Source organism: Camellia sinensis, chromosome 4 (assembly GCF_055761805.1).
Source record: "Camellia sinensis isolate YWXY chromosome 4, ASM5576180v1, whole genome shotgun sequence".
NCBI classification, from domain to species: domain Eukaryota; kingdom Viridiplantae; phylum Streptophyta; class Magnoliopsida; order Ericales; family Theaceae; genus Camellia; species Camellia sinensis.
Window position 1 is genome coordinate 209,343,980 of NC_138964.1, and position 26,671 is coordinate 209,370,650.

At 35.6% G+C, this 26,671-nt stretch overlaps 2 protein-coding genes and 1 long non-coding RNA gene across 6 annotated transcripts; 2 read left to right on the forward strand and 1 right to left on the reverse strand.

Moving 5' to 3' along the window:
* Positions 1-2,865: 2,865 nt before the first annotated feature.
* LOC114295571 (agamous-like MADS-box protein FUL-L) lies at positions 2,866-21,058 on the forward strand. Its single transcript, XM_082867433.1, has 8 exons — positions 2,866-3,433; positions 16,956-17,034; positions 17,663-17,727; positions 18,098-18,197; positions 18,302-18,343; positions 19,645-19,686; positions 19,821-19,951; positions 20,722-21,058. The coding sequence occupies exons 1-8, from the start codon at positions 3,249-3,251 to the stop codon at positions 20,825-20,827; spliced, it is 750 nt and encodes a 249-aa protein (XP_082723559.1). The 5' UTR covers positions 2,866-3,248; the 3' UTR covers positions 20,828-21,058.
* Positions 18,831-23,397, reverse strand: LOC114295572 (uncharacterized). Of its 3 annotated transcripts, XR_014328313.1 has the most exons (4): positions 23,263-23,382; positions 20,732-20,870; positions 19,233-19,514; positions 18,831-19,148 (listed from the first exon to the last, which is right to left on the reverse strand). It is a non-coding gene; the product is annotated as an uncharacterized LOC114295572 (long non-coding RNA). The 3 variants fall into 3 exon arrangements; XR_014328314.1 differs by lacking the exons at positions 18,831-19,148; positions 19,233-19,514 and having other exon boundaries at positions 20,533-21,164; positions 23,263-23,397; XR_014328315.1 differs by lacking the exons at positions 18,831-19,148; positions 19,233-19,514 and having other exon boundaries at positions 20,533-21,136; positions 23,263-23,374.
* On the forward strand, positions 23,170-26,479 carry LOC114295570 (Thioredoxin superfamily protein). Of its 2 annotated transcripts, none has more exons than XM_028239842.2 (8): positions 23,170-23,623; positions 24,617-24,781; positions 24,872-24,994; positions 25,098-25,141; positions 25,244-25,369; positions 25,613-25,697; positions 26,016-26,072; positions 26,176-26,479. In XM_028239842.2, exons 2-8 carry the CDS (start codon positions 24,638-24,640, stop codon positions 26,260-26,262), a joined length of 666 nt encoding a protein of 221 aa, XP_028095643.2. In that variant the 5' UTR covers positions 23,170-23,623; positions 24,617-24,637; the 3' UTR covers positions 26,263-26,479. The 2 variants fall into 2 exon arrangements, with proteins under 2 accessions (XP_028095643.2, XP_028095642.2); XM_028239841.2 differs by having other exon boundaries at positions 23,444-23,623; positions 24,539-24,781.
* The last annotated feature ends 192 nt before the right edge of the window (positions 26,480-26,671 follow it).

The following is a 26,671-nucleotide window of genomic DNA, read 5'->3' on the forward strand; positions in this document are numbered from 1 at the left end:
CTTGTGACTCCACATTCACAACATGTCAATTTTGTGTTGTGGTACCAAAGGAAAAAAATAAAAAATAAAAAAAGCTAGCATTATAGAGATCTTCCTTCCACTCAATTCAGTGGGTGTTTAGGGTTTTTTTTTTTTTTTTTTTTGATTTTTTAGTTTTTTGGTTTTTAAGAGTAAAAAAATTAATGTGTTTTAATTTTTTTTTTTTTTTTTTTGTGTGTTTGAATGAAAACATTAACATGCATTTGAATTTTTTTGACTGATAACAAATAATTTAGTTTCGTTTGGCAAGGATGTTTGGAGCTATTTTAGCCACAAAAAATAAAACAGACTATTCTAGCTACAACAAACAAAACATCACATCCAACCCATAATCATTACACTCTTCTCTCACAAAAAAAGTTTAAAAAGTCAAAAAACTAAAAAGCCCTTTCCAAACCAAAATTTTTAACCTAGGCTAAAATAACAAAAAAAATCAAAAAAACCAAATAGTCAAAAAGCCAAAAAAACTAAAAAATCAAACTTTTAACTTTTTTATTCAAAAATAACTTTTTTTGAGATTCCAAATGGCATCTCATTTTAAGTTGTGGCCACATAGTGGTACTCTTGTTCTATCTAAATAAATTCACATTTTGAATGGGATAATTATAAACTTGATTGTTGCAACACCTTAAGCCTCCGTTTGGGAAGTGGATTGGCTTTTTGGTTTTTTAATTTTTTTGGCTATTTTAGCCTGAGCTTAAAAGCTTGGTTTGGGAAGGACTTTTTGGCTTTTTTAAGTTTTTTTGTGAGAGAAGAATGTAATGATTATGGGTTGGATGTGATATTTTATTTATTATGGCTAAAATAGCCTATTTTATTTTTTGTGACTAAAATAGCCAAAAAAGTCCAAACCATGGCTTCCCAAACGAAACCTAAGAAAGATTTATGAAAAGAAAGAAAAAAAAATAACAAAAATAAAAATTCATTTTTTTTTATTACTTTTCTTTTCTTAATTCATAAATTTTTATTTAAATTTAAAATCCAAGGCATTTAAATTCAGCAGCTTCCTTGATAAATAACTGCATGATGTGACGCAACATAGGCAACAGCTGAGCTATACGTATACTGTTGTCCTGAAGGTATAGATATAACACTTCTGAATACTCCCTCCGTCCCAAAATAATGGTCCCTTTTGGGGAATCCAACTTTTTTTGGTAGTATAATTATTGTACTTTTAAAAAGTTAGTTTTCCAAAATTACCCTTTGATAGTACACTTTTTTGAGAATATCAATGTCATAATTGTACTTTTTATATTATTTATGAATTTAAAAGAAGGGCAAAATGGGAAATTTATATTATTTTTGTACTTGATTTTTGAAGAGGGACTAATATTTTGGGATAATGAAAAATGGAATAAGGGACTAATATTATGGGACGGAGGGAGTAATTTAAAATTAATAAAGTTGAATTTTTGTATATCTTTTTATATTCTTGCAAGATCCAAAATTATATTGAACATAAATTTGTTCTTAATACATATTTTCTAATTCCTTACACTTTTATACTTATTCCTCAAATATGCTTTTTTTTCTTTCTTTCTTTCTTTCTTTCTTTCATTTTTTTTTTTTTTCGAAAATTCATTGAAGTCATAGTTTCAAGAAAACAAGGCGGGTTTAAAAAATAAGTTCAAACGGATGAATTAAAATGTCAATACATATCAATGGAAATGGATAAACGTGTGTATTAAAATTTTAGATTATTTAGACCAAAAATCTCATAATTATTAACAAATATCATTTTAATCCATTTACGTATGAATTAGTAGATTTTAACCCATTCAATTATAAAAATGTGTCACTTTCATCCCTGCAAATCCTCTCTAGATCACTTCTAAAAAGATTCATACAACTTTCATAATTAAAGAAATCAATATGTACACATTCATAAAAAGGAATGATATAATGATATTTGATAATAGTTGAGAGGATCTTAGTATAATTAACTTTAAAAATTTTGCTGGTGCACAATGCTAACTAGGGAATAGGAGAAAAAACAAAAATTCGAAATTCATCATGAAGTTGTGACATATATATATATATATATATATTTGATAACTAAGCGTCCAGACCAGTTTACACGCATATCAATTATTCTCAAAGCCCAAAATTAATTACCAGGCAAACCTCCAATAAGCCTTTACTTGTCTATTGCCTCACTAAATCGATCAGACTATCAACAAAGATAAGATCTCACAGTCCATCAAGTCTTCAAGACAGTTTTGGTGAAACAATTTTTGTGATGGCTAAAACAATGGTGGTGTTTGAAAAGTTGAGTTTAATAAAAATAAAATATATTAAAATAGTTAATAAGATAAAATATCGCATACAAACTATAATCATTTCACTTTTTCTCTTACAATCATTAAATTAATTATAAAAAAAAAATCAACTATCATCTAAAACATAACTTTTTTAAACAGACTAAAATTAAAGACTAATTAAAATAGTCTATCTCAAATGGGTTAATAGCGGCCTCTTTTACCGAGAAGTTAAAAGTCAACTTTTTGACTTTTAATATCTTTTAGATCAAATCATCTCTCTCCATTTTTATACATATATTTTTATTAAAAAATCAAAAATATAAATTTTTAACCTGTTTTTCAAAACAACCCAACATAAAAGGAAAAGCGGCGTTAGCAAAAGAAAACGAAAGCATGGATGTAATAGCAATACAAATCGGATATACATTGGCAGTGTACGAACTCTTTCCTCCAAAAATGTGGCCCCCCAAACGTGACAGTAACTACCGGACAGTCCTTCAACCAATCACCACTCGACAACGCAATTCCCCCAGAAAAACTAAACCCAACCCTTCTTTTCCCCCTTGCCAAACACCTTACACCTATGTTTCTCATCTCTCTCTCTCACCAACACCTGGTTTTCTCACCCCTCTCTCTCTCTCACTATCTATATATATACACACACCCAACCTCCTCCACCTTACTACACTCTTCATCTTAAACTCCACAAAAAAATGAAGACCCACATAGAATAACATATATATATTTCAAAAGTTATAAACCCTCTTCATAAGATACTAGTTCTCCTCCTCCATCTACTTTACTCTGTGTTTGTATTTGTGTTTGTGTTTCTTCTTCTTCATCAAAAAAAAAAGGAGAGACTAAATTTATTAGGGTTTGTTTCAAAAAAAAAAATTTTTTTAGGTCTAAAAGGGCCATATATATCATCAAGAAGAGAGGGAATTGAAAATGGGGAGAGGTAGGGTTCAGTTGAAGCGGATCGAGAACAAGATCAGCCGCCAAGTCACCTTCTCCAAGCGCCGCTCTGGGCTCTTGAAGAAGGCTCATGAGATTTCGGTCCTTTGCGACGCCGAGGTTGCTCTGATTGTCTTTTCCACCAAAGGAAAGCTCTCCGAGTACTCCACCGATGCGAGGCATGTTCTTATACTACTCCTTATTACCCTAATTAATCCTTGCATTTATTTATTTATTTTGTACTTCCTCTAATACGGTGCAAGTAATTTTGATTCCTTTTTTACCTTAAAAAAAAACATTTTGTTCTTATGAAACGAGTGAGAACGACGAAAAGTACATCAATAAAATCTCTACTGTTCATAAGTTTTATTAAACAATTTCACACATTTTTTTTTTAAAGCTTGTTATGGTGATTTTGATCTTTTTAATTTATTTTATCATATAGGTATGATTATTTCAAGTGTTATCTCCATATATTGCTGCATTGTTCATCATGACGTTCATTATACCAAGAAGTTTCTTCTTTTTTTTTCTGAAAAAAAAAAAAAAAATTAACATTCATTACACCAAAAGATCAGACAACTTTGACTGACAAATTTGCTAAAACAATTTCAAACCTTTGCAACTGTAGTGTCCTCCCTCACTCTCTCTCTCTCTCTCTTATGTCTCTCTCTCCACACACATATATATGTATACATAGGAGTGTCAGTGAATATAAAGCTATCCTAAGAAGCTATAATCCTAAGCTTAGATCTTAGATTTTCTCTGTAGCACTTCGACTTTTCTTATATGTCCGTAGCATTTATTTTTTTCATTTGGTACAAAGAAATACTATGCAATTCCTTCTGTTTTTATTTGATAGTTGGTTTGCGATTTACTAATAAAAAGTTGTAAATTAATTTTATAGAACTGTAACAACATAACACTGTTTATGATTAGTTTTAGTTTGCTCATTCACATGAAAGGAGGCATTGTGGCATGTTTTTAGCATGCATTTATGTTATAAATTTAGAAACTAATTAATCACAGAACTGACACAGAGTATACATGAATAGATCAGATTTTATAAAATTTATTGATATGGTTCACATTTAAAAAAAAAATTTATTTAAATATTTGATTTTATGATTGATTTCTATGTTCTTAGATTTATTTATTTATTTATTTATTTATTTATTTATTTATTACATATATTGACAAATTAACAAGAATTAAGATTCTGTTTGTACTTAGGAATTTGAAATTTATGAATTTAACATTAATCATTCAAAAAAAATAACTTAAATTTAGATTTGATAGTTTAGTTATGTATTTTAAAATTGAATTATATAATTTAATCATGATGGATTTCAAAGTTGAATTATATAACTTAATTATGTTTGCATATGATTGAGTTTGTTTTTCGGTACTAACCCATTCGGGATTGTTTAGCTTTGCGCTAATGCTTCGAGTATTTGCCTCAATTGTATTGATGTTTACTTTCAATGTTTGATTTGTACATTCAGCAGTGATTCATCCTTCAAAATTAGAACTTTAATTGAGCTCTAGTGATATGAAAAAATCCAAAACAAAACAAAATAAGGTCAAAATATCACTCAAATGGGGCCCTCACACAAATTAGAGCTATTAGAGCTCTCTCCCTAAAGCTCTCAAACATTTCTCTTTGTACATTGAATTTCATGCTCACTTTTTCATTGATTAAAAAAATAAAAAATTATGATGATTTTAAAATAAGCATATAAAAGTAATTATTTGAAATTATGTTAAGAATTATCCTTTTAAATCTAACATGATCCTACTAAAATACATATCTTCTATTTTGAATTATCTTTTTCTAAAATTGTTTTATCGACCTATAATAACTAGCTCCCCAATCTTTTTATAAACTTGAACTTCAAATATGTTGATTTGAAATTCAATATGATTATTTTAATTTTGGGGGTAGAACTTGGGTGACATGAGGATCACTGTCGGAAGCTGTCACATCCATGATTTAGGTCCAATATTTTAGGGTCCTAGAGCTTTGTGTACCTCGTATGTGTTTGTTTTTTTATATGTATGTGAATTTGTGTATGTGTAGTGATAGTTTACTGACTTATTCATTATTAATTAACCTAGTATTTGTTGGTTCAACAAAGAAAAATCTGTGTCAATGATTTATGTTCTAAAAAGGGCTGCATTTGAAAAGCAATGAAACCGTTAGTTAACGATTTTCCACAAATATATATGTATATATTAGTAGTTCATAATGTTCCCAAAAGAAAATTTATTTAAAATGATATGGCAGTTGTGTTTTTGAAATTATGAATTATGAAACTGTTAATTATGATATGGCTGTTGTTGTTAACATTTAATTCTAAGGAGTGTATGGAAGATAGTGTGGGAACTGTGAAGGAATGGATAGGGGATTGGTGCGAGGAAATTGTGATGTGGAATCTTGATGTTAACAGTGGAGGTGAACGTAAGGTGTGGGTCTGCTGTTTTGGGATCCCATGGAGTTTATGGAATAAAACAACTTTAAATAGAATTGGGAAGGTATGGGGGGAGGTTATTGGTATTGAAGGTGATATATGCAGTCCAGAATCGTATGAATATGCTAGGATTCAAATTCTAACAAAGTGTATGGAGCCTATTAATAAAGTAATCAATCTGGAGTGCAAAGGGTATTCCCATACTGTGAGAGTGTGGGAACATTTAGCTGGTGGACCACAGATATTGGCTGGGAGGAGTGAGAGCTCTATGGAACATGGAGAGGTAGGAGTCTGCAGTTCGAATAATGGTGAGAAGGTGGGTGTAGAAGATGATGATCGGGATAGTGAGTCAGCTAGGGAGCTTGACCAATCGAAGGAGGTGTGTATTGGGGTTGGGCCAGAAAGAGTGAGGTGTAGCAATGAGGTGGAGATGGGGTCACCAAGGCAGTCTGAAATTGTGGTACCAGAGTCTACTAGTAGTGAGATCGAGGGTATAGCAGATAGCATTATGAAAGTAGCTAGGAGCATAGGCAACGGCTGTGAGTTGGTAGGTCAGAAAAGTAAGGAGCAGTGTGTCATGAAAGGTGCTAGTAAAAGCTTGAGTGGATCTAGTTTGCTCAAACCGGGGATACATTTAGAGGTGGTGCTGGGTCGGAGTAATGGGGTGGGCCTAAGTAATGGGCTTGTGGATGTGAGGGCAGGGAGGGAGAAGCCAACCCAAGGCTCCAAGGCTGGTTTTCAAAGAGGGCTTCAGGTGGAAAAGAGCCCTTTAATAATATGTTCTGACTTATCTGAATCACAGTGCAACGAATTGTGCTCAAGGAAAAAACTCCAGAAGAGTAAAGGGAGGAAGAGAGTAATAAAGAAATCCAGTGGGAAGAAAATCAGAGAGATGAAGCAAGGATATCTTAAGCTTCCAAAAAGCCATAATCATAGAGGAGCATCTTCTACTAAATTGGGACCGAAAGGAGCTATATGGAGAGCAGCAGCTGTGACAGCATCAGGTGCAGATTCAACAGCTAGAGGAGTAGCTAGAAACAGATCATTGCTTAAAGAGGCTCAGGGAACTATTCAAATGGGAAAGTTGTTGGGTATAAACTTTAAAGGTAAAGAAGAGGAAGTGATGACCAAAATCTTGGACCTTGAGGCAAAGGATAGAGCAAGAAGGGGAGGGGATGTAGTCCCTGCAGATTAATTAGATCTTGGGGGGTTAGAGTTCAGTGTAAATGGTTATGATGAAGCTACTAACATGGAATGTCAAAGGTTTGGGAAGAAAAGAAAAATAAAATAAAATTAAGAGGTTGTTGAAGGATAGAGGTATTAATATAGCTCTTTTTCAAGAAACAAAGAAGGCCTCCATGTCTGAAATGGAGATCAAAGAGATGTGGGCTAGGGATAGAATGGAATACATGATTGTGGATGCTGAGGGCTCTGCTGGTGGCCTATTATGCATTTGGGATTCAGGAGTTTTTCAGATGTCGAGTTGCTGCTGTAATAGAAGGTTTGTTCTCCTCTCTGGGTCTTTATTCTTTTCTTTTGATTGTGTCTTGATCAATGTGTATGCACCAAATAAAGTGGGCCAACGAGGTAAACTGTAGGAGTGTCTTCTAAAGTTAAAGGAGGAGTATTCTAAGCCCTGGTATATAGGGGGGGACTTTAATAAAATTAGAAAGATTGGTGAGAGGAAGGGCTGCTCTAGGAGGGATAAGGGGATGAAGGAGTTGAATGATTTTGTGGATAGAAGTGAGTTGAACGATTTGCCTTTATTAGGCCGCAGGTTTACATGGTGTAATGCTAGGGAAGGGGAGAAATGGAGCAGAATTGATAGGGTTTTGGTGGATCCAAGATGGGTGGAATCATTTAATTTGAAGTTGTGGGGACTTCCTAGAGTCTTGTCTGATCATAGTCCTTTACTGCTTATGGAAGATGAGAGAGATTGGGGCCCTAGGCCCTTTAGGTTTGTTAATGCTTGGATGTTACACCCAAAATTCTTACCTTTTGCGGAAAAGTGGTGGTGGAGGGGTGGGCTGGGTTTAGGTTATTCCAGAAACTGAAAGAGTTTAAATTAGCACTCAAAAAGTGGAATAGTGAAGTGTTCGGTAATGTAAATATCAAGTTGAAGAAGGTAGAGGAGGAGCTTCATATGATTGATTTGTTAGCAGAGGAAAGAGAGCTTGAAGAGGCAGAAAGAAGTAGAAGAAGAGAGGCTAGAGTTGAAGTTGGATATTTAACAAGAATGGTGGAAAGGTTGTGGTTCCAAAAATCGAGGCTTAACTGGAATTTTTATGGTGATAAAAACACAAGATATTTTCATGCGTTAGTGAAATATAGGCACGGGCGTAATGAAATCAATACTCTAACTGTTGGTGATGTGGTGGTTGATGATCCGTGTAGAGTCAAACTTGAGGTCCTAGCTTATTTTCGGAAACAGTACGCTGAGGATTGGCAGAATAGGCCTATATTGGTAGGTCCATTTAAGTCTGTAACGCCCTCAAAAAATAACCCATAATATCATACATTCAAGGTACAGAAAAGAGATATTATATTACAATCATCTGGGTATTCTTACAAAATGTAATACATGTTAACATTAAAAGTAAATGCCCTATGGGCTTACAACTTTCTAAGTCAACACTTGGGTTACAGAAGAAGAGTACTAACTCAGAATAAAAATTAAGCCCTCGGCTTGATATACATGTAATACGACAAAATTAACAAATAAGAATCTTCAACTCCCTCAATCTTCCAAGCTAAGGTCTCGGAGACGGCTCAACACCTAAACCTGAAAATGATGTCCCATATAGGGTGAGCCAACGCCCAGTAGAGATATGCTAAACATAGTATGAACGATAACTAAAGTGTCAGTGATTGATAAATGTCTAACTCGTACACAACAACTTATAACACTAGTCAATCCCATGACTAATACATCCATGTTCTATTCCAGTTTCCATTTCCTATCAGATTCTCGATTTATAATTACGATTCAGAACTAGGCCAATCATTTTGAATGAGATCACATCTCATGGCTACGGTATTTCTATTTCAGGTGAGATAATAACCCATTTTAAACATTTCATACTTCATGATAGATACACATATTGGTGTTGTATCACAGTCAGACAACCATTCCCATGCTTCTCAAATGATATTCATTTTAGTGCTATATCAAATCAAACAAAACACTTCCATACTTTCTACATGATATACATTTTAGTGCTATATCAAATAAACATAGAAACACTTCTATACTTCCCACCTAATACACATTGTAGTGTTGTATCAATGTCAAACAGTTTCCGGTTTGGAGGTCCATCCCCCATCTTTCAATAAACCGTGGAGTACATCCCTCATCTCCTCCCACACAAAGCAATGTATAAAAGCAGTTATCATATACAAGTTCAATCAATCAATACAAATGATACACATTTTAGTGCTGTATCAATGTCAAACAAAACACTTCTAGACTTCACAAATGATACACATTGTAGTGCTGTATCAATGTCAAACAATTTCCGGTTTAAAGGTCCATCCCCCATCTTCCAATAAACCGTGGAGTACATCCTCCATTTCCTCCCACACAAAGCAATGTATATAAACAGTTATCATATACAATTTCAATCAATGCATAAAATTAATGTATTCTTTCAACCGTCATATTCGATGACGCATCCAATTGATTAGTTTTGGTTTGCCTAATCATCATGCATTGTCTACAACAATCAAAACTACCCTCCATCGGTAGCCCAAGGCAATTATTTCTAAACAGATAATAAAAGCACCAACAGATAAATTATCCGCATTTTCAAAAGTGAACGATTTTTTAATCTGACTCCACTATTCCATCTCATAATGAACCACTAACATTATATTCAACTCAATTTCATAAATCCATAACTTTCCCAAATTAATTATACCAATTAATTTATACACAATTTAGGACTTTCTCTTCCTTTTCTCAATCTTGACCCCCAAGGGTCCAAATATTACCAAAAACATCAACATACTCATTTTGAAACCCAAATACACAGTTATGGTTCAAAAAAAAACAAAACCCCTCTTTTCAAAATCACACATTTGAAACCCTAACTTCCAAAATCCAAAACCATTTATACAAAAGCTCACAATCTAGGTCAAAGCCCATAACAATGAGTAGGAATCCCTACCTCAAAGATGAAACCCAACGAAGAAGATGAAGGAAACGAAGATGCTCCAAATTCCAAAATTCTTGGATCAAAATATAGCCCTCAACGATCAACATACTTTTTACAAAGGCCAAAGGATAGGGAGACACTCTAACTAGATGAAACCCTAGAGAGAAGGGAGATCCTAGAGAGAGAGGCTCTCAAAATCGATTTTGAAAAAGTAAGAGAGAGAAAGGAAATGTAAAAAGTGATTTAAAATTACCCAGCGGATGACTCATATACGTATGACCCGCTCGAGCGGAGAATAAAATGCTCGAGTGTCAAGCACAAAAATCTGGTCACACTCGAGCGCAAGAAAGCCCGCTCGAGCACCAAGAAACAAAAGCAAAACACATCCGCTCGAGCGCGAAGATTTTCACCTCCCAGAACTTTTCAGAAAAAAAGCTACCCGCTCGAGCGCCAACAAGCCCGCTCGAGCGCGACCCGCTCGAGCACAAGAAACCCGCTCGAGCGTAGAAAACACACCTGCAGAAATTTTGCAGGGGCACAAAATACTGGAAGTGTGTAAACCCCGCTCGAGCGTAAGAAGACCCGCTCAAGCGAACCATTCAAAAAATGGGCTACAACAATGGGAGCTAAAGCTCTACCAACCTGTAACAACCAAGCCCAACACATTCTAAAACTCAAACAAAAAGGGTTTAAAGGTTGACAACACGATAGGTACAACTACCAACTCCACGGAACCGCCTCTAGAATACAACAGAACAGTAAAGGGATAACCGAGATCGCTATAAAGTCAGTAAGGGATAGTCCTTGTTTTGATATGCTGGAGGCAGAGTTTACTGAGGCAGAGGTATGGGATGCTGTCAAGGGTTGTGATGGGAATAGGGCTCCAGGTCCAGATGGTTTTAACTTGGCTTGCATTCAGAAACTGTGGAAGGTAATGAAGTCTGATGTGCTGAATTTTGTGTTTGATTTTCATAAGAATTGTAAGTTGGTCAAAGGAATTTCATCACCTTGGTACCTAAAAAGGAGAATCCAGTGGGGCTGGCGGATTATAGACCTATCAGTTTGGTTGGGTCGATGTATAAAATTCTGTCTAAGGTTCTTTTCTCAAGGCTGAAGGCAGTGATCCCTCAAATCATAAGTGAAAACCAATCAGCTTTTATTGGAAGGAGGAATATTCTGGATGGTGTTTTGGTGGCCAACGAGGTTGTTGACAGTTGGAAGAAATCTAGAAGGAAAGAAGTGATTATTGAGTTAGATTTCCAGAAAGCTTATGATTCATTGAATTGGGATTTCTTACTATCCATGTTGGTTAATTTTGGGTTTGGGGGAAAATGGGTGGAGTGGATTAAGGTATGTATTACCTCAGCTAGGCTTTCGGTGCTTGTTAATGGATCTCCTACTGAGGAGTTCAGTCCACAGAAAGGACTCAGACAAGGGGATTCATTGTCCCCATTTTTATTTATCATAGCTGCAGAGTGCCTAAGCATTTTGTTCAATAGAGCTTTGGATCTGAGACTGATAAAGGGGGTTAGGATTGGCTCGGATGGGTTAGTCCTTACTCATCTCCAGTTTGCAGATGATTCTTTGTTATTGTGTGAAGTTGATATTATGGAGATAAAGAATGTAAAGAAGATTCTGAGGTGCTTTAAGTTGTTATCAGGGTTAAAGATAAATTACCATAAAAGTGAAATTAGTGGTGTGGGTATTCTAGAAGAGGAAATGTCTGAGTACGCATCAGTGCTAAACTGTGAAGTTAAGTGTTTGCCGTTCAAATACCTCGGTTTACCGCTGGGGGCTAACCCAAGTAGGAAAGCGACTTGGCGGCCTATACTAGACAAATTCAGAAGCAAACTAGCTGGTTGAAAAAGGAAACTATTGTCATTTGCTGGGAGGCTTGTTTTAATCAAATCTATCATGTCCTCGCTGCCTATATACTATATGTCATTGTTTAAGTTGCCACAGGGGATTGCCAGAGAATTGGATAAGCTTCAAGCTTCCTTCCTGTGGGGGGGATCCAAATTGAGGAGGAGGGGTCATCTAGTAAAATGAAAGGAAGTGGCGAAGCCTGTAGACCAAGGGGGCTTGGGGGTTAGGAGAGTGAAGGAAGTGAATAGTTGCCTTATGTTAAAATGGTGGTAGAGGTTTGGAGTGGAAAATAAAGCTTTGTGGAGGAGAGTTTTGAGCAGTAAATATAGGAATGAGGAGGGGAGTTGGAGCCCTCAAGTAATCTCTAATGTGAGATGTTCTAAAATGTGGATGGATATATTATTACAATCTGTACAAAGTAGCAGTTTAGTGGTAAGTTTTCTGGACAATTGTAAGGTGAAAGTGGGTAATGGACATAGAATCAAGTTTTGGGCAGATAAGTGGTGTGAAAACTTGAGCCTTAAAGATGCATTTCCACTGTTGTACAGAGTAGTAGTTGATACGAGAGTGACTCTATATGATATGATGATCACGAAGGAGGAAGCTGGTGAATGGTCATTTCAGTTTGGAAAGGCGTTGTTTGATTGGGAAAGAGTGGAATTAAGCAGATTGGTGAGTCAAATTGAGGCAGGTCCTAATCTTAGGTGCTGCTCAAAAGATACTCTTGTTTAGAAAGCCTCAGAATCTAGAATTTTTTCAATTAAATCTATGTACAAGCTCTTGGTTGAGGGATCCACAAATAGCAGCACAGCTAGCACAAGGATTTGGGTTAAACATGTCCCACCTAGAGTGCAATTTTTTGGTTGGCTTGCTTGGAAAGGAAAACTAAAGATGGCTGAGTTTATGCACAGGATTGGTGCTCTGCCTGCTGGTGCATCTGTAGAGTGTTGTCTATGTAAATCTGGAGCTGAGTCTCTCATACATGTGCTTTTATTATGTCCAGTGGCTTGGAGAGTGTGGTATGAAATGATTAGATGGTGGAAGATTCAAGGAGCACTGCCAGCCTCAGTGGAGGACATGCTTGAATGGTGGGCAGGGATGGGTCATAACAAAAAGGAAAGAATGATGTGTAATGCCCTTCCTCTTGTTGTGATGTGGTCTCTATGGAAACATCGGAATGAATGTTTATTTCAGGAGGTTATCCCAAGTGTGGATGGAATTACGGATCTGATTAAGTTAAAAATGGCTGTGTGGTTTAAGAAAGTATTTAAGGAACATATGCTGTCAGTTCATGATTTCAAATTTAATCTATAGGGTATCAGATTCAGTTTGGGAGATGGTTCCAGTGAGTAAAGTATAGGAGGAAGCCTATTTTTTCTTACCAGTCCTACTGTAGAATACTCTTGGTTGGCATGCTAGCCAGCAGAGTTTTGTCTCAATCTGTGCAGTATAGTCTCAATCAGTTTAGTTTTTGCAATCTTGTCTTCATGTTCTGGTGTTGGTTGGATAGATGGAAGTTGATGTGTGCTTTACTTCTCTATAGGAATTCAGTTCTTTTAACCATTGTTACTGATTGATCTGTATAAATTTCCCCTGCTATTTAGATGGCTCTCAATCTATTTTTTTGCTAGTCTTGTTGTTTCAGCTCTCGGGAGTTTTTGTGGTGCAAAGGGTTGGAGATGAAGGTTTGTTTGCTACAATTTTTTATGGTTAGCTGCAATGTAGATGGTCAGCTTGCAGATTTAGTTTGGTTCTGCTTCAGGTTTGGGTGCTGAGTAGTGGGCTACCTGTTGGGGTGTGCAATCTGCTTATTCTGGTGTATGCTGTTAGATTGCTCTCATCCTGTGTATATTGTTTCTGTTTCTCTTTGGTTTTTCCTTTGTGTTGGATTCTCTCCAACTGGAGCTCCGAGCTTAATGTAGCTCCGAGTTCCTCTTTATTGGTGTACTCGTTTTATGATTTCATCAATAAAGTTTTCTTCTTGCTGATCAAAAAATGATAATGGGTGCTTTGATTTGCAATGAAAGAATTACAATAAGGTTGTACAAAAATTATTTTTATATATCATTATTCTTATAAAATAAACTATACTTATTACCTGGTGAGCATCATTGGAGTATTCGCAATTGGAATTTTATTGTACCTTATCTTCTTTAGAATCATCATCATTATTGTCATCAAAGAAATCATAATCATAAAATTTGAAACGGTTTGGGTGAGAAAAGAGACCACATTAGGTAGTGGTGGCTTAGTTGGGATTGGGTTAGTTTGCTATGATGCGTTGTGCACTTTCTTTCCTTTTTTGATGTAAAATTCATTTGAATGTATGGTTTTATCATCAATAAAGGTTTTTTTTGCTGATATAAAAAAAAAAAAAAAAAAAAAAAAAAAAAAAAAAAAGTTAGAGTGGTGGCAATTAAGGCACTGAATTAACTAGAGCCGAACAGAAGAGATCCAACAATGATCAAAATGTCCTTGGTGCGGTTGTAGAATAAGGTGTTGATAGATTAGAAATTAAAAGATAGGGTCGCTTTTCTTCATTGATGTTTGTGCTATCAACGAATATCATGAAATAAGAAGGGAGAATGTGGGCTTAATAACATCAACGAAGAAAAAGGTAATGGATCACTATCAGTAGAAATTGGAAGAGGGATTTTAAAAAGAGAAATTAGGGTTTCATAAATGAGGTATGATGAGGAAATGAAAAAAGATTAGTGTTTTTTAGAGGTTAAAAATTAATTAGCAATTGACCCATACATTAGTTATGATCACATGGAGGCTAGGTTGTAGAAATTTGTTGTGTTCATTTATTATATAATGGGGTAGAATTGATGGGGGAGTTGGCATAGGAAGGAGGCAGGTTTGTTGGCCATTCATATGGACTAAAAAATTATTAGTTGAAATGTATAATCCTTTCTTAAGAGATTGGAAAGAAAAAGTTGTATACCTTCAAGAAACAGAAATGAAAGAATAGGTAGTGAGAAGTTAGGGGCCAATTCGTGGATGGGAAATATGTGAGGGCAGTAATTCTTTGGGATCGGAGGATGTTGATGAGGAAGGAATGTGAAATGTGATGTTTTCACTTAGTCGCTTCAAATATGGGAAAGATGAGTTTAAGTGGGTGTTTTCAAGCATTTATAGCCCAGTGGAGAACTCAAACAAGAGAGTTGTGGAAGACATTGTCATGGATTTGTCTATAGATAGGATGCTCTATAGACCATGTTTGTTTACTGGGATAAAGATCGATAAGGAGGTAAGGTTAGGTTATTGATTGTCCATGGGGGAAGGAAGCTGGAGAAAGCAAGGAGCTCAGCAGGGAGGGTAGATACCTGTCATGAGGTCAAGGGGAAGACAAGGATCATAGAAGATGGAAGGATGTGTAGGTGTGTTCGCTATGTTTGTGGACAACTTACCAGCTTCTTTGAATCCAAAGGGACTTTTTAATCTTTTCACAAAGTTCGAAGTGGTAAAGGATGTTTTTATTTCACAAAAGAGATGAAGGGTTACCAACCCAAGGTTTGGTTTTGTGATATTTGATTGCATTGTGGCAGCCAAAATAGCTGTCCAGAAAGCCAATGGTCTTTAGGTGGATGATAGAGCAATAGAGGTAAAACATGCGGAGTTTGGAAAAGATAGGGCAGGTGAAGAAGCTGGAAGAATACCATAACGTACCCAAGTAAGGAGAACAGTGGTCCTAGTTGTTCAAGGTAGAGACGGTAGAACTGGGGCAAGTGGCCATACAGACCAGAGATCTTATGCAGAAGCTACGGTAGGAAAAAATGTAGGGGGCGTTGGGAGCATCATGTTAAAGGCAAAAGAGATAGGGAATGGATGGTTGTATGAGAGTATAATTATCCAATTAAGGCCTCAATATGCCAATATTAGTCTGAAGAAGGAATTGGAAGCAATAGGTATGAAGGATATTTCGGTGAGAGAAAGTGGGGGCAGGGATGTGGTTATAACATTCAGATCAAATGAGGAGAGGGCAATGAAAATGACACCTATTAAGGAGCTGATTGCGGAATGGTGTGACGATATCACCGAAGGGAACTCAGGGCAAGTGTATGGATCAGTTGTTATGGCATCCCGTTACACCTTTGGAATAGTACAATATAACTTGGGGAAAGGTTGCATCATTATCAAAGCTAAGCATCCCAACTATGTTGGCATCCAAAGCAAAACTAATCATGTGCATCTCCAAAGCCCCCAAGAAGAGTTAGAGAGGTTCCAACTCAATACACCCCCAAAAGCATACTCGCAATTACACCCTACCTCCTATGCAGGCTCTAATATGCAAAATATTGAACTGAAAGTCATTGATAGAATAGTGGAGGTCCTTGGATGTAGATTTGTGGCGGTCCTTTGTGGCAACAAGCCAATACGTAAAGTCTCATGCTTGATCCATAAATTTATACAATTTGAATTTGATTATTCAACTATTGATTCTCGCACCTTCAACTTCAGGACCAGACTTGGAATTCCTTTTTAATGGTTGATTGTGAGTGCCTTAAAATCTTCCATCCAATATTCTCGCAAGTAACCATTAAGTAAAACATTTTATTTTCTAACTAATACATTCCATATTTTCCTACTAAACCCTTAACTTAACCCAACTTATTTTTAAAGGAGTGGAGGAAGAAGAAGAGAAATAGAAAAAGTACTTCTGAATTTGCTTCAATACTATATATTAGAACAGTTTTACATAAGAGTTGTGCATGAAATCTTCCCATTCACATCATCATCATAGTCATGACCTCAATCATCATAATTTTTGTCGTTACTTTTACTTGTTGCTAAAAGAGATTTTGCCATAATTATCATATGGTTGCAATTAATCGAAGTAAAGAGAATGATGCGCAGCCTGGAACTTGCTTCTTTATACATGTGTATCGATGCATTTGATTTAACTGAGTTTTAAAGCCAACCATTGTTTATAAACTGTAAAGACTGCCACAAGTAGCATGACCATGTAAAAAGGTAACAATAGAGCTAAAAAAGGGTTATGCATAAAATAAAGCCGGTTTGAAAAGTTGGCGTTAGTAACAGCAGATGACTAAAATGCGCATAAGTTTCTTTAATTGTCGTATTTCTTTTTCTTTCTTTCTTTTTTTTATAGGGAGGGAAGGAGGTTTTTTGATTTTGGTTATAATGCATATGACCATTAATCAAAGGTTCGAATGTTAATTTATTTATTTTTTTTTGTTGAACAGTATGGAAAAGATTTTGGAAAAATATGAGAGATACTCCTATGCAGAGAGACGGCTAGCTTCTCCTGATTCTGAATTACAGGTATTTTACTTGACATACCTCTCTTGCTCCTCTATTAATAAGAAAAAAATGCAAATGGTTTTTAGGTAACTTATTTAGTCCATCCAAGGTTTCCAGCATTAATTGATAGAACCTCCCTGGTTTTTCTTCTTTTGTTTATTATTGATTTATTAGAGCATCACCAATACTTCACCAATATTTTTTTAATCAAATTCAAATTTGATGAAAAATGGGTAATATCAAACCAAGGGAGAGACAATTTTCTCGCCAAGAATTTATTAGAAAATTAGAATAATTCAACAAGAATTGATTTTTTTTTTGGGGGGGGGGGGGGGGGGGAAGAGTAAAGATGGGAGTGTTCTATGCCAAATCAAGCTTTTAATATGTTGTTTGTGACTGTTTATTTTTTGTACTAATTCCTTGCCCATAAATAATATCTCTTTTCCTGAAAAAATTAAAAAAGAAAAGAGACAACCATTGTCTAGCAGAGATGGTTGTAGTTCTATCAATTTTGTATTCTTACTACAACAATTCTTATTGTTTTTGAGTTTTCCTGATGGAAGTATTCATTTCTTTTTAAACCTAATAACTTAATGGATAAAACAAATATGACAGAAGCAACAATAGTCCTATTCTCAATTTTGTGCAGGGAAGCTGGTCCATGGAATACCCCAAGCTCACAGCTCGGATTGAAGTCCTCCAAAGAAACATAAGGTATGTACGTGCTCTCCCGCTTGTTTAATGCTTGTAACACTAACAATCAATCGTTCACAGCTTCGCTCATGTTGGGAATCACCTTTTTTTTTCTTTTAGCTATTGGGAATCACATTCACTTGGTCACTTTTAATGACCAGTGCATTGCATGCTTATTTGAATATCGTATACACTAAGGTCAATTTTTTGTTCATGATCTTTGCATAGTCGATATATATATATATATATATATATATATATGTTACAGGCATAAGTTCATTGTGTTTGGTATGATTTAGGTTCGACTTATTTTATGATTTGATTCCAAACGATTCTTCTAAAAATTAACAAAATGAAGATGATCCATAGTAGTTTCATGTCAACATTATAGGCACTATGTGGGTGAAGATCTTGATCCCTTGAGCCTCAGAGAACTTCAAAATTTGGAGCAACAAATTGACACTGCGCTCAAAAAGATAAGATCGAGGAAGGTAAAATAAGATCTTTTTTAAAATTAAAATAAAAAAGCTTTATTAGCAAATAAAGTTAACCGAATTTATAGATTTCTTAATTTTATTAACCCTGCTGTATGCAGAATCAACTTATGCATGAATCTATCTCTGAGCTTCAAAAAAAGGTATTACCTTCTTCTTGTTTGATTGAAAATACACATTTATTCATATGTGCATGTGTGAATTCCATATTTTCACATACAATATTTGCTAATGTTACAAAGCAAACACCGCTGTGGAATCCCTTCATGCATGTGTTTTTTTTTTTTTTTTAGCAAAATGAAATTTTATTAACTCAAAATGATGGAGTACATTGAGATAGTAAGGATTATGACAAAATTAGGGTTTATTTGCTTGTGTTTTTCAGTCCTTTTGTATTTTCAAAAAAAACTAACGTTCTCATTTTTTGTGCAAAAGTAGATTTAAAAATTCAAAAATAACTTTTTAATGCTTTCTAATAAATGAGTTGTGTGGATAACATTCGTCAAACTTTGGTTCAGAAAGTGTTTTCTACCTCTCAAAAGTGAAAAATAATTTCTACTAAAATAAATTTGCTTTTCGTTAACTTTCACTTTCTATCTTACCAAATGTCAGAAAATATAGAAAAACATATTTCTTTTTCTTTCTTTTTTTTTTTTTTTTTGATCAGCCAAAAGAAAATTTTATTGATGGATTAAACATATGGAGATACATCAATAAAAGAAGGAAGTGCGAAAAGCATCACAAAATACCAACTCAATCCCAATCAGGTTGACACCGAAAATATCCTGGGGGTTTGGTGAGAAACCAAAGCCAAAATAGAAACAAGAGGCGTTGCTGATACAAGCCAAATGAGAAACCGATATGCATGGAGCCCTTCCTATCACACCAATTTGGAGAGCCCCAACCACTTCCAAACCCCAGCCTGGATCCTCAAGAAGAAAATCTTATCTGATGGAGATTAGAAACAATATCATGAATTGAATAATCTACCTCCATATTCACTTTAGTCCAAAAAGCAATCTGCACCTTCACCTTTTCACATAAAACTTCAAAATTGGTTTGGGCCACCTTGAAGAGACTCATTTCTCATCTTCCAAACTGACCACAGCATGACTAAAGGAGCTATCTTCCACATTTTGAAAACCCAGCTCTTCAATTTGCCACCTGACCACCAAAGAAGAAGGTCCTCTATTGATCCAGGAATTACCGAGGATTGATCCCACCAACTGACCATTTGTGACCAGAGCCTCCACACCAATGGACAAAACATTAGCACATGGTCCACTGAGCTCAAGGGAGAGGAAAAACATGTTTCTATAGAAACAAACGGAGCGCAAGGGAGAGGAAATGCATTCATATCATTAGTTTTTACTCTACACACACACATATATGTATATATATATATCAACTGATTTAACTGATCACATTGTTGTTTGTCACACAGGAAAAGGCATTGCATGAGCAAAACTACTTACTAGCAAACAAGGTAAAGAGAGCGCTTTCATTATTTGAAGTCACTGCACTGTGTTTCAAACTTGAATAATGTCTTTGATGATCAAGAGAGACTACAATGAATGAACGAATGAAATGTCAATTTATGTCTTGTGATATTGGAAACAGCTCAAGGAAAGTGAGAAGACAATGGCTGAGCAAGCGCAATGGGAACAACAAACTCAAAATTCATCTGCCTTAACGTTGCCCCAACCACCGCTACCTCCTCCGCCTCCAACATTACATTCTCTAACAATTGGGTATGCTCTCTCTCTCTCTCTGAACACCACATCTTTTTTTTAACAGCAGAAAGAAAATTTCATCAATTCCAAATAAGGAAATAATGAAAGGAGGGGTGAACTTCTCTACAAAATGCGCACACACCTACAGCAAATCCCCACCATTTTTTGTTTAGATTTAGGAATATGATAAAAATAGAGTATAAGAATTCAGATGAAATACTACTCGAGGGTGGCACGTAGTTTAAGGGTGAAATAGTTTAGTGGTTGGAGGTTTAATCTTGTGTGAATTGGTCATCAGAAGAAAGAATATGAGTTTGAGTCTCTAGAATGACACTCAGAGGGCAAGACTCCTGCCCAATAATCTTGGGTCACCAGCTCTTTACTATGCTCTCAATGGGATTGGGGTTAAGACTATGGATCAAGCTCAGCTCAAGCGAGCGTTTGCAGATCCCCATTGTGCGGTAGTCATGTGTTGTTGGGCTCACTAAGTCCTTTCTATCATACTTCCCAATGGGTATAGGCTCCTATAGTCACGCTCAGAGATCGTCCCTTTTTTATTGAGCAAAAAAGGAGTATAAGAAGAAATTAAAGACCAAATAAACAAGAATATCCCTAAATGGCTATGTATTCTACCAACATGATCAGCAGCAATTCATTGTAAAAATCAGTAACTTACTAAGATACATAAACTTGATGCTTAATCAAGCAATGAATCACACCAAGTCCTAGTGTACAAGGCCCCAAACTAGTAACTGAAACTGACATACATGCATACAACTATTTTGCAGTGGCACATACCTGCAGGCAAGAGGAGACGATGATGACGACGCTCATGCTCGGCCATCCCCCAATGCGTTGATGCCCCCATGGATGCTCCGCCAGATGAATCATTAAGTATGGAGGTCATCCTTCCCCAGCTAGCAACATCCCTGCAACTCTATATCCATTGCGATATCTTTACTACCAAGATGACTGACATTTTCACTCCCAAGATGACTGAAGACGACTCCATAAGTTGCCAGTTTGATTGTATTGAAATTTGAACTATTTTCAACATGCAGTTTCTATGGACAGAATTAATTTATGAAGAGGAGACCGGCATTGCGCATCAAGGTGCGCCCACCATGGAATGAGTCCTGCTAAGCTCCTCTGCATCCTCTTAGTAATGCACTAGTTTTGTAAAATCCATCAATGGGCATTTATCTGCACGTGAACTAGGCTAGAATTGACCCTATTTATTAAAACACTTCAATCCAAGTTTATAGGATTGCAATGAATATATTCACAAATTACAATATGTTCCCCCACCATCAGCTATTCAAAATACAGCAATTCCATGCTTTTAGTCTGATGACGATGAGTAATCAAGAGATGATCAATAAAAACAAATACACAATAGAATGATTGGCAACATCAGGACCACCTCAATTTGTTTCGTTAGGTCCTACCATCACCAAGCTCATCATCTTCATCGTTGCAATCACCACAATCCAGCAATTAAAAATAATTCATGCTTGAGGACTTAACTTATCATGTGTAGCAACAGGGAGAATAGGTCACACTATGATGACCAAATATTTAAATCATTAAAAAATGCCCATCACTCGAGTCACGATGTTAGATCCACCGATATGGAATGCTAGGTGAGGGGGATTGAGTATAAACCTAAGTTCTGACACTATTTGCAAAAAATGACTGCTGCCATATTTATACCCTCTATTGCTTTCCCCCCTAAATTTTAACATTTGCCAAGTAGACCACTTCTAGATACCAACATGTGTAGCAACAGGGAGAATAGGTCACACTATGATGACCAAATATTTAAATCATTAAAAAATGCCCATCACTCGAGTCACGATGTTAGATCCACCGATATGGAATGCTAGGTGAGGGGGATTGAGTATAAACCTAAGTTCTGACACTATTTGCAAAAAATGACTGCTGCCATATTTATACCCTCTATTGCTTTCCCCCCTAAATTTTAACATTTGCCAAGTAGACCACTTCTAGATACCAACATGTGTAGCAACAGGGAGAATAGGTCACACTATGATGACCAAATATTTAAATCATTAAAAAATGCCCATCACTCGAGTCACGATGTTAGATCCACCGATATGGAATGCTAGGTGAGGGGGATTGAGTATAAACCTAAGTTCTGACACTATTTGCAAAAAATGACTGCTGCCATATTTATACCCTCTATTGCTTTCCCCCCTAAATTTTAACATTTGCCAAGTAGACCACTTCTAGATACCAACAATGTTAGGTGGCCCGAAATTTCGTGGCTCAAATGGCTCGAATGTCTCAAAACGACGTCGTTTTGGCACATTTGAGCCATTCGGGCCATACAAATTTGGGCCATCAAGCATTTTTCTCTAGATACAGTGTACTTCCTTTCGCCTTTAATTGGCTTATTCATTTTTCCAAGAAGATACTACCACAACATTTAAAACTTCAAACCCACAATTCTCAAACTCAAAAATCACATTCATTTTAGGCTATGAACAAGTTGCATGTTGAGCTTTTGGGACAATCTGTAAGCTTTCACCTTTTTGCTCCATACATAAGAAAATATAGACAAGATTTAAAAGGTGATTCATGCTGTATAAAGAGTTTCATTTATAACCCAAGTTTAAAGATTTGAAGTGATGGACCCAACAGTGCAGAAGTTTCTATTTCTTAAAAGCTTCATTCTCAAATCTTTGTTGGAGGTAGGAGTCAAGGTTTAAGAAAAGATGAAAAAGAGAAACCCCTGAATCTTTATTGTCCAGAAAAAGAAAAAAAAAAAAAAAAAAAAAAGATTCCCAACTGAAGCCTTACATTACAACAATTGGTTACCTTTACGGTTAAAAACAGAAGCTGCATAGATCATAAAGTTCAAATTTTTATCTTTTTGTTTTCTTTATATCGGTAAGAGCATCTTCAATCCTTCATCCTTCTTTTATGGAAGTGCTCAAAAGCCATCTCCAATTCTTTCATTAAATATTCATTAAATCAAGACAGAGGCCTTTTTTTCATCAAATTGACAACCCGTCAAATTAAAAAAGATGAAACATTAGTCAAAACAGAAATTTGAGATTTGACGAAAAATTTTAAAAAGATTTGAGGAAAATTTGATAAAAGATTGGAATAATTTATATAAAATTAAATTTTTTACTCAAATTAAATGAAAATTTAGTAAAGAGTTAGTGATGGTCTTAACCAATCGCATAGCTAGAAACTACGCAATTCCTGAAACAAAGAGACAATGCAGAGAAGAGCAAATTGGGAATCCAAAAAATAACACAACGAATATCTCCGAAACCAAGAACGGAAACGTAACATACCTCGATCAAGCAAAAGAATCGCAATTTCGCTTTGATTTTCCGAGAAAAATCGAGTGATTGGAATTTGGATCGTGGAGATAGAAAAGGCTGAGAAAATTAAAAATACGTGTGTAAAAAGTCATATTTGTATTTTTCCTCCCCATTAGTTCTTTAAATATCTTATACAACCCCGTTAGTTTTTAAAACTTAAACAACGACCACAATTATTTTTTATTATAACAATTATGTCCTTATCTACCCGCCACCCGTGTGGTTGTTGGAGATATTGACCCAAGGGTAGGCCACCTTTGTGTATACAATAATATACTATACATATGCGTTTAGTTTCTCTACCAAAATTCTCGATTCCCAGAAGTTTCAGGTTAGTTTTCTTTCTTACCAATCAGACTTTGAACCTCTCACTCGTCTTGTTCTTAGCCCTGTTTTTTTTGTTTACTAAAATTCTGAAAAACTTTAGTGAAACTGATAGATGATTGCTATGAATCATCGAATTATTGTTTCTTTCTTGCCAAATTGATGAAACGATGAAAACCCGTCTGCAAATTTTTTTTTTTTTTTTTTTTTTGGATTGTAAGGAACAACATGAATTAACCCTTCAGAAAGTTAAGATTTTTCTGACTCTGCTCCATTTAATGTTGGGTTAGCTTTTTGATTGTCTCTTTAAATTTTGTGAAATTTGTATTTTAACGCTTGACTAAAGTGTCATGGTTTGGATTAGGGTTTTTACATATTTCTCTTAGAAGCTCTCAATTAACAGGACAAAGTCAACATCATTTATTAGGGTTTTTGTAAATCTCAATTGTAAAGCAAGAGGAAGAGTAAACCTTTGATTTAACACATGGAATTTAGTTTTGAACTTTTGAATTTGATATGTTCACCATTTATGTCTTTCTTTAGAAGGATAGAACAAATTATTTGAATTGTAGATTAATTTAAAAATGGAAATGGAGATGAATTAGAGCTATGATTGATTGTTACTTTTGAATGTTTGTCAAATAAAGAGTGGTTAAAGAAGTCGTTGAATTTCCATACATTCTACAATAACTTTCAAGGGCCCTTTAATCAATATGTGCTTTGTATTTTTATGATAAGTTGAAGGAGAGCATTACTCGGAACTGAGTTTTCAGCTACACTGCAAATTTAAGAGATGTACAACTTCTTAATGCACATATCTGGATCTGTTGAGGGTGCAAACAGTATCTTCAATAATTTAGCCACCAATACCCGAACCATCAAAGTTTGCTAATGATCTATAATATTGTTGATTGCTGTGTAGCAATTGTCCTCAAGTTTAAATGCATAATGAATAGTAAAAGACTATTCTTATTATGTTGGGTTGGGATGTGAAATCAAGGATTGCAGATACACCACGTGCATGGCTCAAGCAGTAGGTAATAATGCTGAGAAGAAGCTTATTCGGATTGATGTCAGTTCAGACACTGTTTGCCCATGGTGTTTTGTGGGCAAGAGAAATCTGGACAAAGCTGTAGCTTCATCAAAAGATCAATATGATTTTGAGGTTCTCGCTTTCTCTCCCTTCGTTCCAACTTGTTTTTTATTCCAATTTAATATGTGTTCCATTCTGATTTACTGTCAGTCTATTTTACAGATTAGATGGCACCCTTATTTTCTTAATCTTTCTCTCCCTAAAGAAGGCATTTGCAAGAAAAGTTATTACGATCATAGGTTTGGTACCAAACGATTTGAACAAATGTTTGCTCAGATGAAGGAGGTATTTGCTCTTATTCCTTAAATAACTAGTAGAGATATTATTTGTTGTTATTGCCTTTGATGTAGCTGTTATATGATAAGTCAGAATATCTTTGAAATTGTAGATTTTCAAGGGTTTTGGGCTGGAGTACAACATTTCCGGTCTCACGTAAGTTAGTATAGTTATCCGAGGACTAGTTCTTTTAAGAAAGGAAAGCTGAGAAGCATGAACGTGCTTTTATATACTGCTAACAACATGTTTGATATGCAGGGGAAATACTATGGACAGCCACAGGCTTATATATTTTGCTGGCCAACACGGCCTTGATAAGCAGCACAATCTTGTGGATGAGCTGTGCGTTGGCTACTTCACACAGGGAAAGTATATAGGTGACAGGTTAGTGCCGTTCTATCTCAACTTATTGCACTAATAATTCTTTGTCGGTGCTTTATATGGTTAATTTGGTGAACTTTTGAGTTTATGCAAGCATTTCATAGAAATTCATATTTTTCGGGGTAAAAAATAATAATGCACTTGCTTATTAGCTTCATGGACTGACTTTTGTATGTAAGCTAGTTCAGATTGAATGTGCAAGACAAATCGGGCTAGAAGCCATTAACACTGGTAATTTCTACACAGGGAATTTCTCGTGGAATGTGCAAGAAAGGTCGGGGTAGAAGGAGCAGCAGAGTTTCTCAAGGATCCAAATAATGGATTGAAGGAGGTATGTTTATCTTATAAGAGTGTGTGTTCCTTTATGCTCATGTCGATCACTCAGAAGACACGATAAGACATAGATATACCTTCGTAGGGAAACAGAAGTGAATTGTCATGGTGGGTCTTTCAAGATTTCAAATTTTCTTTCCTTATTTCAAGTTGCACTCAAATGGAGCAACCGTATTGAGAAATTTTTATCACAACCCTTCAGCAGCCATAAGATAACAAAACTCATTTTTTCTTTTTCTTTTTTTTTTCCTGTGTCAAAAATATAACGAGTTCCTGTCTAGCGTTCCTGATTGAGCTTTGCTTTGAATGATTGAAGGTTAATGAGGAGGTTGAGGAGTACTCATCGCGCATCACCGGAGTCCCATACTATTTGGTGGGTGATACAAACATAACATATCATAACATGTACTTTATTTTTAACTTTCAATGTGGTTTTATGCATATTAGTGCATTGATCGTGAGCATTCTTTTGACAGATTAATGGGAAGCTGAGGCTTAGCGGTGGCCAACCGCCACTAGTCTTCCTCCAAGCTTTTCAAACCGCTGCAAGTGGTGGCGCCTAGAACTTAACCAAGGTTCATTTAGAGTCATGACTAAAGATGTGTGGTTTTTGGCCATTCCTAAAGAAAAATAAATAAATGGCTTGTTAATAAACATATCTCAATTTGTTGGTCATGTATTGTTTCTATGGATACCTTGAAACTTCCCAAGTAGAAGGATATAAATGTTGTACGGTAAAGCTTGGTTTTGTTAACAAGATATACATTTCATTTGCAGAAACATATAGAGTTCATTGGTGTTGGATTTGAATTATACAGGGCATACTTATTTGGTAGTGCAGGTGAGCACGTTTCTTTTCTTTTTTTTGTTCTGTTTTTTTTCCCTTACAAGATAAATAAGGCTCATGCTTCAATCAAGACTTGAACTCTGAAGCACGCTCTTTGGGGTTGAAAAAAATCAACGCAAGCCAAC